This window comes from Sciurus carolinensis, chromosome 17 (assembly GCF_902686445.1).
Source record: "Sciurus carolinensis chromosome 17, mSciCar1.2, whole genome shotgun sequence".
Taxonomy (NCBI): domain Eukaryota; kingdom Metazoa; phylum Chordata; class Mammalia; order Rodentia; family Sciuridae; genus Sciurus; species Sciurus carolinensis.
The window spans coordinates 35,951,089-35,963,919 of NC_062229.1; the positions used below are offsets into that span (position 1 = coordinate 35,951,089).

A 12,831-nucleotide genomic window follows, 5' to 3' on the forward strand; every position below is an offset into this window, starting at 1 on the left:
AAATTATACTAGGGATAGAAACAAGCCATGAAATTTTATTAGGGATAGATAATAATAAGCAATACACACATGTTCCTATTGTCTGCAGTTTATAAATCATTTTTATTAATGACAGTTAGTTTAGAGGCCACTTATAGAAAGCCTAGCTAAATAGATCACTTGACACTGGTAGTTTCTCTTTCCTCTTTTTCTTCATTTCTTTCCCTCTTCATGGGCTTTTTTCAAGTCACCTAATGGTTGAGTTGCATTGCATTAAAGAGCACTTGTCTACATACTATCAAAAAAGGGAGTAATTGAAATAGACTCTTGTAGCCTTTTTCATTATCTTTGAAAAATAGATAGAAAAAGGATAATCTCTTTAAATACTCTCTCGATGCTATACTTGAAAACATAAATATAAAAATATAATCAAGAGGGAGCCTTCCTACTAAAGAGACTTTTAGAGCCACTTGATTTTTGAAAGAATTCAAAATGTGAGAAGTCACTTCAAGTTAGTGAGGTATATGTTTATCAGTGAGTGAAGGGAACAGTTCAAAATCATCTTTATTTAAAAAATTTTAGTTGCAGTGCAGATTTTTCAACAATAGAAAATTTGGGGATTTTTTTGGTACCTGGGATAGAACTCAGGGGCGCTTAACCACTGAGCCACATCCCCAGACCTTTTTTATATTTTATTTAGAGTTGGGGTCTCATCAAGTTGCTTAGGCTAGCCTGAATTCTGATTCTCCTACCTCCTAAGCTACTGGGATTACAGGCGTGGGCCTGGCAGAAATCTTGGTTCTAATGTGGGGAAGATCATTAATACAAAGTTAACACAAATAAGCTTCTGCTTAAGATTATAATGTTTTCTTTTACTAAGTTAAATTAAGCAATATTGCTTTTAGATTCATAAACTTCAGGCTATGTCCTAGAAAATGTGCTAGATTGTGATCCTAAGGGCCGATCATAGAATATCTGTTAGCCACTCTGAATATATCATTTGTCAGTAGTCACATCACATCTTTTCCCATAGGCTTCTTGGTCTTTTAATCCATCATGTCTTTTAGATAAAAGGTCAAAGGTAGAATCTGCTTTGATTAATATCATGCAAGTTGGTGTTATTTCAAGTGTGGGCCATTGTATTAGTCAGCTTTTTCACTGCTGTGACCAAAATATCTGACTTAAACTATAGTAGAGAAGGAAAAGTTTATTTGGAGGCTTACGGTTTCAGAGGTCTTAGTCCATAGAAGACTTACTCCATTCCTTGGGACTCAATGTGAGGCAGAACATCATGGCGGAAGAGTGTGGCAGAGGGAAGCAGCTCACATGACTATCAGGAAACAGAGATCTGGCAAGAGATCTCCACTTGCCAGATACAAATATATACCCCAAAACCATGCCCCCTGTGCCCACCTCCTCCAGCCACACCCTACCACTTCTATTACCACTAAGTTAATTCCTATCAGAGGATTAATTTACTGATTGGGTTGACTCTCACAACCCAATCATTTCTCCTCTGAGCCTTCTTGCATTGTCTCACATGTGAGCTTTTGAGGGACACCTCACATCCAAACCATAGCAATCATGAAATCTACTTTTTCCTTGGGTCATCTTGAAATCTTCTCATTAGTAACTATTGACTCCACCTTTTCTCACTATTGGGTTGTTTGAGTCTTCTTTGAGTTGAGTTTCATGAGCTTTGTTCTCAAAATCTTAATTCCTAGGATTAGTAAAAACTGTAAGAAACAGTACTGCAAACCATTTTTGTTGAAAAGGCAAAAGAGTTATTGACAAAAATATCCCCTCCTTCATGAAGTTTAGGAAGGTTAAAAGCAACATCCTCTATGTCCTTTAAATAATGGTATGTATATTATTAAATTTACCTTTACTTCTTGACTTAATAAGGCTTCTATCCTTCTGTTTAATTATGTGAACATTATTTTATTTGCATTCTAGCCCATATATAAGTATTTTTATATTTTGTCAGTGCTGGGAATTGAACCCAGGGTCTTTTGAATGCCAAGTATTTTATGCTTTGAAATTCTTGATAACTGTGTTATATACCCTTGGAATTTATTTTTTAAACTAACAAGCATATAGATATAAAGGTTAAGCTGAGAACACAGAGTTTTATGGAACCTATTCATAGAATTTGTTCAAAATTTTCTTTAATGGTATTATTCAGATGGTGCCGCACTTATTTACACTTCAGTAAAAGAAAACAAAAATATAGACTTAGTATATAAATACATCGTTCAGAAACTATATGGATTTCCCTATAAGATTCCTGCTGTTGTTGTGGAAAAGGATGCAGTATTTATGTAAGTATACTGTTAAATGTGAATTGTTGCTACTAGTTGATGTTGAGTAGCAACAATTGTGGGGTAATAATTATCCTCTCCCCAGGGGGAAAAAAAGTGAAACTATGTAGTAACATTTAAATATAAGGAATATTGATAATCATTTTAGTAGAAATTAGTGAAATAAAAATTAAATATTATAATAGAAATCTAATTAGTTTTCCATAATTGGTCAAATTGACTTCATTAAAATACTCCCTTTATATTATCATGGATTGAATGAAAAAAATGATGATATAAATGTATGAGAATTTATCATACTCATTTCTTTACAGTCCAGCAGGGTGGGATAATGATAAGAAAATAGGAATATTACATGAAAACTTTCAAACATTGAAAGTAGAAGATAACTTTGAAGACATCATAACTAAACCACCTGTCCGAAAGGTAACAATTTTAGTAAACAGCTTCCATATTTAGGCTTTTAAACTGAGGAGGTAGGCATAACTTTAAAGTTATAGATAGAAAAGCAAGGATGTCCTGTACTATCAGGGGAGTTTCAAAGTATAATTTGGGTGTTTCTAATGTACAGTTCACATAAGGATTTGTTTTAGCAAAATATTAATCAACTATTCATCACTGAATTTTATTAGTCTTTGGCATATTAATTTTAGCAAATATTAATGCTGAATATATTAATATAGTACTTCAGAAATCATGACTTGGCACAGTAAATATGTGGATCTCAAAACAAATTAACAATTTAGATAGAATGTGTGAGTTTTACAATCTACAGCCTAGCCAAAAGCCAAGAAAAGGTTGCTAGAGTAGTTTTCTTAGTTAGACCTATTTAGACAGATCTTGGCTCTTTTCCATGGTTATTAGTTACTCACATTAAACCACAGCTATCCAAGAGCTTCCAGTTTTCTGTATTCTTGACTACCATGTTATTTTATGGGTATTAAATCAGGTACTGTTCTCACATGAATGTTTACATATAATACTTTTCTCTGACTTCCTTTTCATTTAGACATATATTTTAGGGGAAAGTAATTTTGATTCAGTATATATTAGCATTCTTAAAGGAGGGAAGGAAAAGGTGAAATGTATTTATGAATATTTAATAGCAGATCCCACCATTATGTGTAAGTAGAATGCACCAATAAAAAGTATGAAAAAAAGAAAGATTCTTAAGAATCCACACAGGGGCTGGGGTTGTAGCTCAGTGGTAGAGTGTTTGCCTCGCATGTGTGAGGCACTGGGTTCAATCCTCAGCACCACATAAAAATAAGTAAATAAAGATATTGTGTCCATCCACAACTAAAAAATATTTTTAAAAAAATGAAAAAGAATCCAAACATTGGTTGGATGTAGTGACACATGCCTATAATCTCTATGGCTCGGGAGGCTGAGGCAGGATGATTGCAAGTTTAAAGCCAGCCTCAGCAAATTAACGAGGCCCTAAGCAACTTAACTAGACCTTGTCTCAAAGTAAAAAATAAAAAGGGCTGGGGATGTGGCTCAGTGGTTAAGCACCCCTGGGTTCAATCCCTGCCTCCTCCCACCTCTCAAAAAAATTCAAATATTCGTAAAGTAGAGCATCTATCTTTTGTTTGTGGGTTATTAGTAATAAGAAAAGTGAACTCAAATGAAAATTCAGTTGACATGTTATTTAAATAGGTTTAGATAGCTATTAAAAGAAATGCACACATCAGAAATAAATGACCCAGAAAAAATGTGTCCCATTCTTTTACCAACAAATTATACTTTTATTCATTCCTCAAATACTTACTGAACACCAGCTCAGGTGCAGTTTAGGTGCTAACTAGGAAGGAGGAGAATACAAGCAATAAACTTACTCATAGGTCATCCATGGAGTTGGGATAAGGGTTGTGGAGATAAAGCAGGATGTGCAGAGAGTGAGAGGACTGGGCTAGAGAAGTCGTCTTATAAGAGGGGAAAATGTTGAAGTCAAGAAGAATCTTAAAGTACCTGCTCCAAGGGAGGATTGTTGTGAGCAAGACAGACTGAAAAGAGTTGTAAGGTGAGCAGACCTGGTGGGAGATGAAAGGCAGAGTTAGGATCCTTTGGGACTTTATCATTAGGCTGCAGTTAGGACTTTGGATTTCACTCTTGAGTGAGATGCAGAGTGATTACAGTTTGAGCAGAGGAATGATGTAATCTAATTTAACCCTTTGACTCTGGAGAAGAAAGTAGACTGGGCCTGTGTTATCTAGCAAGAGCAGAAGCAGGACACTTTTGCAATTTCATTTCTGATTTCTAATGATTCAGCTGATGTGTGTGTGTGTGTGTTATATATATATATATATATATGTTAATTGCAGGGAAACCAGAGACAAGTTGCATTTCACTCAACTGGGATATTACTGACACTTTTAAAACACCCAACAGTTATTTAACAAATCGTATGTGCCTCTAGGGCTGAACTGTTAAAATACAGTAGTCATTAGTCACATTGTAGCTTTCAAATAAATAAAATCAAATAAAAAATTGCTTCCTTGCTCATTCTAGCCACATATCAAGTGCTCAATTACCACTAGTGGCCAGTGACTGCTATATTAAACTTCACAAATATAGAACCTGTGTATCATTGCAGATAGTTATTGGTCAGCACTGCTGTAAGGACCATGATAGGACACTTCACTCTGGTATATATAAATATAGTACCCAGAGCATAAGTTATCAATGGTGTTAAAAAATGTATTAAACTTGCTCATTTATGCATTGCTCATTTCAGTTTGTGCATGAGAAGGAAATTATGGCAGAAGATGACCAAGTATTTCTTATGAAGTTACAGGTACGAAATTGTATCAGAAGCACACTTAATTTGGTTAATGAATAAACTGATTTTTTATGTATTTTAAAAATACAGTAATCCACATGCTATGAAGGTCTAAACTAGGATTCTTTCATGTTTTTGTTTTTCAGTCCCTTTTAGCAAAGCAGCCACCAACTGCAGCGGGAAGGCCTGTGGTCAGTATTACAAATTTTGACATAATTATTAAAATTAAGTACATTATTGTTTTAGTTCTCTTAATTATATTCCTGTCTCATAGGTTTACTTTAATTCTTCTGGAATCGTGAGATTTTAAAAGAAATGTTCTTTTTAAAGAATTTTTTAAGTCTTTTTCAGAATATCTAAATCATATAAAGATCTATTTTCAATGTATATTACGTGTCCATTATTAAATTCTCATAACCTCAAGAAACAGATACTGTTTATTTGCCCCATTTTACAGATAGGGAAGCAGGGCTTTCAAGGACATTTTGGGCTTGCCTGAGATTATTTAGTGAATACGATATAAATCCAGATTGAAACCCAGATCTGACTCCAAGCTAAAGCTCATAACCACACCTCATTACTTTATACATTCTCCCTTTTCACCGAGGGAAAAATTAATGTTCTAAAATATGGTGGGCCTTTGGTATTCTTTAATAATGAGGACAAGATTTACTAATGTTTTTGTCAATGGGTTGCAGTATAAAAGCCACTAGAATAGATGGGGGATCATTGCCAAGTAATTTTTGAATTTGAAAATTTTAGTTTTAGTATTTGTGGTTTTCCTATTTTCATCTAGGATGCCTCACCAAGAGTCCCTGGAGGCTCCCCTAGAACACCAAACAGATCGGTGTCATCCAATGTTGCCAGTGTGTCACCCATCCCTGCTGGGTCAAAAAAAATTGATCCAAACATGAAAGGTATATCTTTCTTTTTTGGAGAAAATAATACATTGTGCAGTGGAAAAAATATACCAAGCTTCTCACCTAAGTACAACTTATTTTCATTCTAGTGCAATACCTTCTAAACTCTGTCTCGGTAGACATAACCTTATAGTTAATCAGATTCTAAACCATTTTGCAATGTGTTCTTAATGTATCTCTATGCACATGGTGAAAGTTTTTTTATGTTTAATCATTTTCCTATGGTAGGTCATTGGAGAAATTCATTTTTATACTACAGTCAGTAATCTGCAATTAACATAGGAAAAATATATGCATAATAGTTGTTTGTGTTGGAATAATTGCCATAAGTGGGACAAGTAGGTCATACCCTCTGATATCTTTCAAATGGAATATTCAGTTTTATAAATATCATCAATATTCAGTGTTGCAGTTTTACCACAGTCTAATTTTTACATTTTAAATACTAACAGCCATTTCTCATCTAGTGGTATTTCTATTCTGTGAAATCACTCATTACTATCTTTTGCTCATTTATCTCTTAGAACTTCTGGTTTTCATGTAGGATTGAGGAACTTTTTGTAATACTAAGGCAAATATTTCTCAACAGTTGTTTATTTGAAATGCTTCTGACCTTCTAAGAACTTTCTAATTTTTAAATTACCTTATATTTGCAGTTTACTCATTTGTTTTATGTGTGAGTGTATTAGAGAGTATGAGTAGCTACTCAGCCCTAAAGATCAAACTATACCTGAATATAGCTCTTAAACTTAAGTCTACCATTTGTTTTCTATGTGTGATTACTCTAATAACTTATGGGAAAATCTAATTTTTTTGAGTAGCTTTTTTGTAATGTTTTTGGTATGTGTTTGTGTTTTATAGCTGGAGCTACAAGTGAAGGTGTCCTGGCAAATTTCTTCAATAGTTTGTTGAGTAAAAAGACTGGCTCTCCTGGAGGCCCTGGTGGTAGTGGTAGCCCTGGAGGTGGGGCTGGAGGTGGAAGCAGTGTTTTACCACCATCTGCCAAAAAATCAGGTATAGTTACTTAGAACCAAGTCACTTTTCTTTGAAAACAGCTTTATGGAGGTATAATTTACTTACCATGAAATTCACACATTTAAAATTATAGTTCATTGGTTTTTAGTATCTTTACAAGTTGTGAAAACCACCTCCATAACCTAATTTTAGAACATTTTTCATTTTCCCAAAAAGAAACCTCAAACTTTCCCTGTCTCCTAGCCCCCCAGTCCTGTGCAGTCACCACTAATCTGTTTTCTGTCTCTATGATTTTGCCTGTCTGGACATTTCATAAAATGGGAATCATACATATTCTGTATGTCTTGTTTAACACAGTTTTTGTTGTGGTTGTTTTTTGGTACTGGGGATTGAAACCAGGGACACTTTACCACTGAACTATATCCCCAGCCTTTTTCTATTTTTTATTTTGAGACAGGGTCTTGCTAAGTTGCTGAGGGTCTCACTAAGTTGCTGGGGCTGACCTTGAACTTGTGATCCTCCTGCCTCAGCCTCCAGAATCGCTGGGATTACAGGCATGTGCCATCACGCCTGGCTAACATAATGTTTTGAGGTTCATCCAGCATGCATCAATAATTCATTTCTTATGACTGAATAATATTCCATTGTGTTGATATGCCACATTTTATCTATTCATTGGTTGGTAGATCTTTGAATTATTTCCTTTTTTAAAAATAAAATCTATTATGAATAATACTACTGTGAGCATTCATTTTTATGTGGTCATAAATTTTTAATTCTCTTGGGTAAATACCTATGAGTTCTGGGTTATGCAGTAACTCTATTGTTTGTTTTGTTGTGTGATACTAGGGATTGAACCAGGGGCTTTCTACCCCTGAGTTGTATCCCCATTCCTTTTATTTAAGACTTGCCATAAGGTTTTTCAAAATGCTGTACCCTTTTATACTCCCATCAACAGGGGATGAGGATTCCAGTTTTCTCATACCCTCTTCAGCATTTGTTATTGTTCATTTACTGTTACAACTCATTCATCTTGCTTTCCAGATTCCAAAATTTTGTTGCTGTTTTATTATCGTTTTAGGTTTGTACTTTCTTAGTGCATAACTTGCTTATTTTTTGCTGCTATTCTTTTTGTCTTATGATTTTTAAAACTTAGGAGATTAAATCATAGGTGCCAGTGTTGCCTCATTTAGTAACAGATCTCACAATTTAAAATGATATAATTTATTTTTAAATTTAGGATGTTTAACTTTAGCATGCTCGATAAAGTTAGTGAAAATATTGGCAATTTTAAGTGCAGAGACATTGGTGAAAAAGACACTTTGACTGTATCTAATTCTTATTTCTTTTCTTTTCCTTCAATGTAGGCCAGAAACCCGTCCTGTCAGATGTTCACGCAGAACTAGACAGAATTACCCGGAAACCCGTTTCAGTTTCTCCTACAACACCTACATCTCCTACGGAAGGAGAAGCTTCTTGAAGATACCAAATAAAGCCATTTATTCAGTTTTCTGGGATAATGTAAACTTGCCTCTGCCTTTTCCTTCAAAAGTGGAATTAGGGAGCTGGAGTGCTTTTACAGATGGACTAAATTTATGTCTTTTTTTTTTTTTTTTTTTTGTGGCTGCCCATTTTTATAAAAGGAGCTATACAGAAGAAAATATATTCTACATTATGTAGAATTGCTATTTGCATTGCCATTTTGCATAGGGAAGTAATTTTGGATTTTGAAAATCTAAAAATTTGTAGATCTGAAATATAACCGTATGATCTTATTCTAAAGGCTAAATTATCATATAGGAGGGTTTAGAGAAGGGCAGACAGTATGCAATTTGGGCATTTGACTGACTTGGAAGTCCAAATGTTTTAGTTAAGACTATTTAAAATCATTTTAAAAATTTTGTGTGTTTTGCTGAAAAAGAAAATTGTCAGATTTTGCACATCAACATAAATGAACCAACAAGTGGGATATACTGAGAAAACTGAGATAGCATTTGATATACAAGTCATGACTCAAATCAATGATCCTGTAAGTTGTCATCAAAATACAACATAGAATTTATTGGCCAAGGTATTTTCTTCAACTGAGAAGGAAAGAAAGCACACTGCCTAAATGTGTAAAAGAAAAATGCAGAGGTTATAAAAATGTAAAGAGGTAACAGTCTTTGGATTTGTCTATACATATATATATATATATGGCTCTGCCTTAATATACTCCTTTTTGGTTTGTGACTTTCAACTGTAATCAGTTAATAAAGTATTTATTCTCTGCATTTGGGTTCAAATAACTTGTATTTTCTTGTATCTAATTTTTCAGCTAATGAATAAGATTCATTAGTAATTTGAAATGTTTGACTTATAGAATTACTGAGTATTCTGATCTTTCTGAGAGACAAATGAGTGTGAGATTCGCTCTTCTCTAACTTTCCTTAATTTGGGAGTTTGCCTTGATCAACACATCTTGCCCTGCAAATACATCTTGAACTACAGAATCTTATGCCAACATTCCCAGTGAGTAAAAGTAAACCTTTGTCATTATTCAGGGGGAAGAAGTTGCTTTAAAAATTTGGCAAATGTGCTGGGCACGGTGTTGCACACCTGTAATCCCAGCAGCTCAGGAGTCTGAGGCAGGAGGATCTTGAGTTCAAATCCAGCCTCAGCAACTTAATAAGGCCCTAAGCAACTCAGTGAGACCCTATCTCTAAATAAAATATTTTAAAAAGGGCTGGGGATATGATTCACTGTAAGCACTCCTGGGTTCAATTCCCAGTACCAAAAAAAAAAAAATTTTTTTTGGCAAATGCACTAACATATAGCTGCTTTCTAACAGGTGAGAACACCTGTTTACCACTTCCACCATTTTAATATTCAGTTTTCAGTGCTTAAAGTGTTCCTGAGAACAATGAGTCTTTTTATTGAAGTACAGTCAACCCATCTAGATTTGACTGATTGAATCATTTCATATTGTAAAAAAATGGTTACTAACTTTTAAATTGTTCTTTATTACTACTTTAAAATGTAGATTCCAGGACTGAGGTTGTGGCTCAGTTGGTAGAATGCTTGCCTTACTTGTGTGAGATACTGGGTTTGATTCTCAGCACCACATATAAAGAAATGAATAAAATAAAGGTCCATCGACAACTGAAATCAATTAGAATGTAGATTCCAAATATTTTTTAACAATATGTTTGAACACATACTTCTATTATTGGACATAATCTTTTTCTTAAAACTAAAATGTTTAGTTTTACCATAGTATTTAACAACTTAAAATTTAGTATAAATGCTAAAAATACATGAGAGGGCAATAATTTGTTTCCATGTGGGGAAAAACTTGGTGGGCCTCGGAAAAGTAATTTTGTAAAAAAAAGAAAAAAAGAAAAAATTTATTTGATGACGTATTTGAGGTTAAAAAAAAATGCCATTGATAAAATCTAATCCAGAAAGTGTTCTGCAATTTTGGTAATGTAGGCTTTATGTCTAAACTAGTTCTTGAAATAAGTGGAACAAATGAAAAAAAGAAAATTACAGACATCATGGTGTGGTATACTTCAATCTGCTACTGCACTGGCATGCACGGACCAGTTCCCTGTTTTGTGTTACATTGAACATGTACTAGAAAATCCTCAGAATTAATTATTATTTGAAATTGTTCACCTATATGGAATTTAATTTTAAGTAATCTAAAGCATTGCACTTATGTTAAAATATTTTAAAAATATTTTTTAGTTGTAGATGGACACGATGTTCTTATTTTTATGTGGTGCTGATGATTGAACCCAGTGCCTCATGCGTGCTAGGTAGGTACATTACCACTGAGCCACAACTCCAACCCATCATGTTTAAATCTTAACCTTATTTTTATACTAACTTTTGCAAGGAATTTGTAAGCTACTTAATTTTTGAAGCAAACTTTGGAGTAATCAGAGAAAAGTACACAAGTTACAAGTATACATTCTGAAATCACAAAGGGACATTTAACCAGCACCAAAATAAGAAAGAGAATTTCCAGTACCCCAAGAAGCTTCTGGTATGTCCCATCAATCAAGTATTTTCACTACCTAGTAACCAAATCCAGCGATGTTTTGCTTATTTTAAAGCTTTCTATAAATACAATATTAAACTTCATAATTTTTGTGTGACAAGCATCTTTCACTATTAGGTCTGTAGTTCATTCTTTTTGTTACATGCAGTGGTAATAATTCTCATTGCAGCATAATATTCCATTGTCCAAATGGTTTTGTCTATCATGCTATATCAGTGACTATGCATTAGTTTCCTATTGCCACTACAACAAATTAACCCAAGTTTATTGACTTAAAATAATACAAGCTTATCTTAAAGGATGTCAGCAGTCCAAAATCAGTCTCACTAAGTTAAGATGTCAACAGGGCTCGTTTCATATAGAGGTTCCAGAGAAGCATCTGTTTCCTTCCAGGCTTCCAGAAGCATCCTGTATTCCATGTATTCCATAGCTCTTGGCCCTTCCAATCTTCAAAGCCAGCAGCAACTTTTTTTTTTTTTTTTTTTTTTTTTGTACTGCAGATTGAACCCAGGAGTACTGAACTGCTTCCCCAATCCTTTTTATTTTGAGATGGGGTCTTGCTAAATTCCTGAGGCTGGCCTCAAACTTGTGATCCTCCTGCTTTAGTCTCCCAAATTACTGGGATTACAGGCAAGCACCACTACTCCTGGTTCAGCAATAGCATCTTCACCTGTCTGCAGCCACCACATTTCTTTCAACTCGGACCCTTCTGCCTCCCTCTTACAAGGGCCCAAGTGCTTCAAGTGGGCCTATATGAATAATCCAGTGTAATGTCCTTTAACACTAAGTTTTTGTCTTTTGTGTTTTTGGTACTGCAGATTGAACCCAGGGGTGCTTTACCATTAAGCATCATCCCCAGCACTGTTTATTTTGAGACAAAGCCTTTCTAAGTTGCTTAGGACCTCTCGAAATTGCTAAAACTGATCTTGAACTTGGGATTCTCCTGCCTCAACCTCCTGAGTGACTGGGATTACGGATGTGTTCCACTGCGCTTGGCCAACACTAAATAGTTCACTCTTGCTTGTATGGTTTCTGATGAGAAGTCAGATAAAATTCTTTGCCCCTCTATAGGTGCTTCTTTTTTTTTTAACTGCTTTGAAGATTTTTCTTAATTTTTTATTTTCTGCAGTTTGTATGTGATATGTGCCTGTGTGTAGTTTGGGAGCATTTATCCTGCTTTATGTTTTCTGAATATTCTGGATCTCTCATTTGGTGTCTAGTGATTTGGGGAAATTCTCAGTCACTGCTTCAAATATTCTATTTCTTTCTTCTGATAGACCCATATCCATATCTTTCATTGTTGTCCTACAGTTCTTGGGTTTTTCCTTTTCTTTTTTGCTTTTCAGGTTTGGAAGTATCTATTGTTAAATGCACCATCTTAGAAACTTTCCTCAGCCTCAGTCCAATCTACTAATGAGCCCACCAAAGGCATTCTTTGTTCTTTATATCTAGCTTTTGTTTTAATGCTTTCTTAGAAGTTCCACCTTGGCTTGCATGACCCATCTGTTCTTGCATGTTGTTTACTTTTTCCACTTTTGTCAGCATATTGGTCGTAGTTGTTTTAAATACTTGTTCTGAGAATTCCAATGTCCCTTGCATATCTGAGTCCGGGTCTGATGTTTGCTCTGTTTCTTCAAACTTTGTTTTTGTTTTGTATTGTTTTTTCTGCTTTTGTTTTGTTTACCCCTTTATCATACCCCTTTATCATAGCTGAAGGTGATATATGATGAAAGGAACTCTGGTAAGATGTGGGAGCAAAGGAACTCAGTTCCACAGTCCTATGATTAGATCTCAGTTTTAGTAACTTCC

At 34.6% G+C, this 12,831-nt stretch overlaps 1 protein-coding gene across 1 annotated transcript in view; it reads left to right on the forward strand.

Annotated features, from left to right (window-relative positions):
- Dync1li1 (dynein cytoplasmic 1 light intermediate chain 1) overlaps positions 1-9,250 on the forward strand; it is a 36,840-nt gene extending 27,590 nt beyond the window's left edge. Inside the window, exons 7-13 of the mRNA XM_047531865.1 lie at positions 2,165-2,300; positions 2,615-2,726; positions 5,038-5,097; positions 5,229-5,273; positions 5,879-5,999; positions 6,864-7,016; positions 8,345-9,250. Coding sequence (XP_047387821.1) covers positions 2,165-2,300; positions 2,615-2,726; positions 5,038-5,097; positions 5,229-5,273; positions 5,879-5,999; positions 6,864-7,016; positions 8,345-8,457 — 740 coding nt within the window. The 3' untranslated portion in view covers positions 8,458-9,250. The remainder of the gene's footprint in view (positions 1-2,164; positions 2,301-2,614; positions 2,727-5,037; positions 5,098-5,228; positions 5,274-5,878; positions 6,000-6,863; positions 7,017-8,344) is intronic.
- The last annotated feature ends 3,581 nt before the right edge of the window (positions 9,251-12,831 follow it).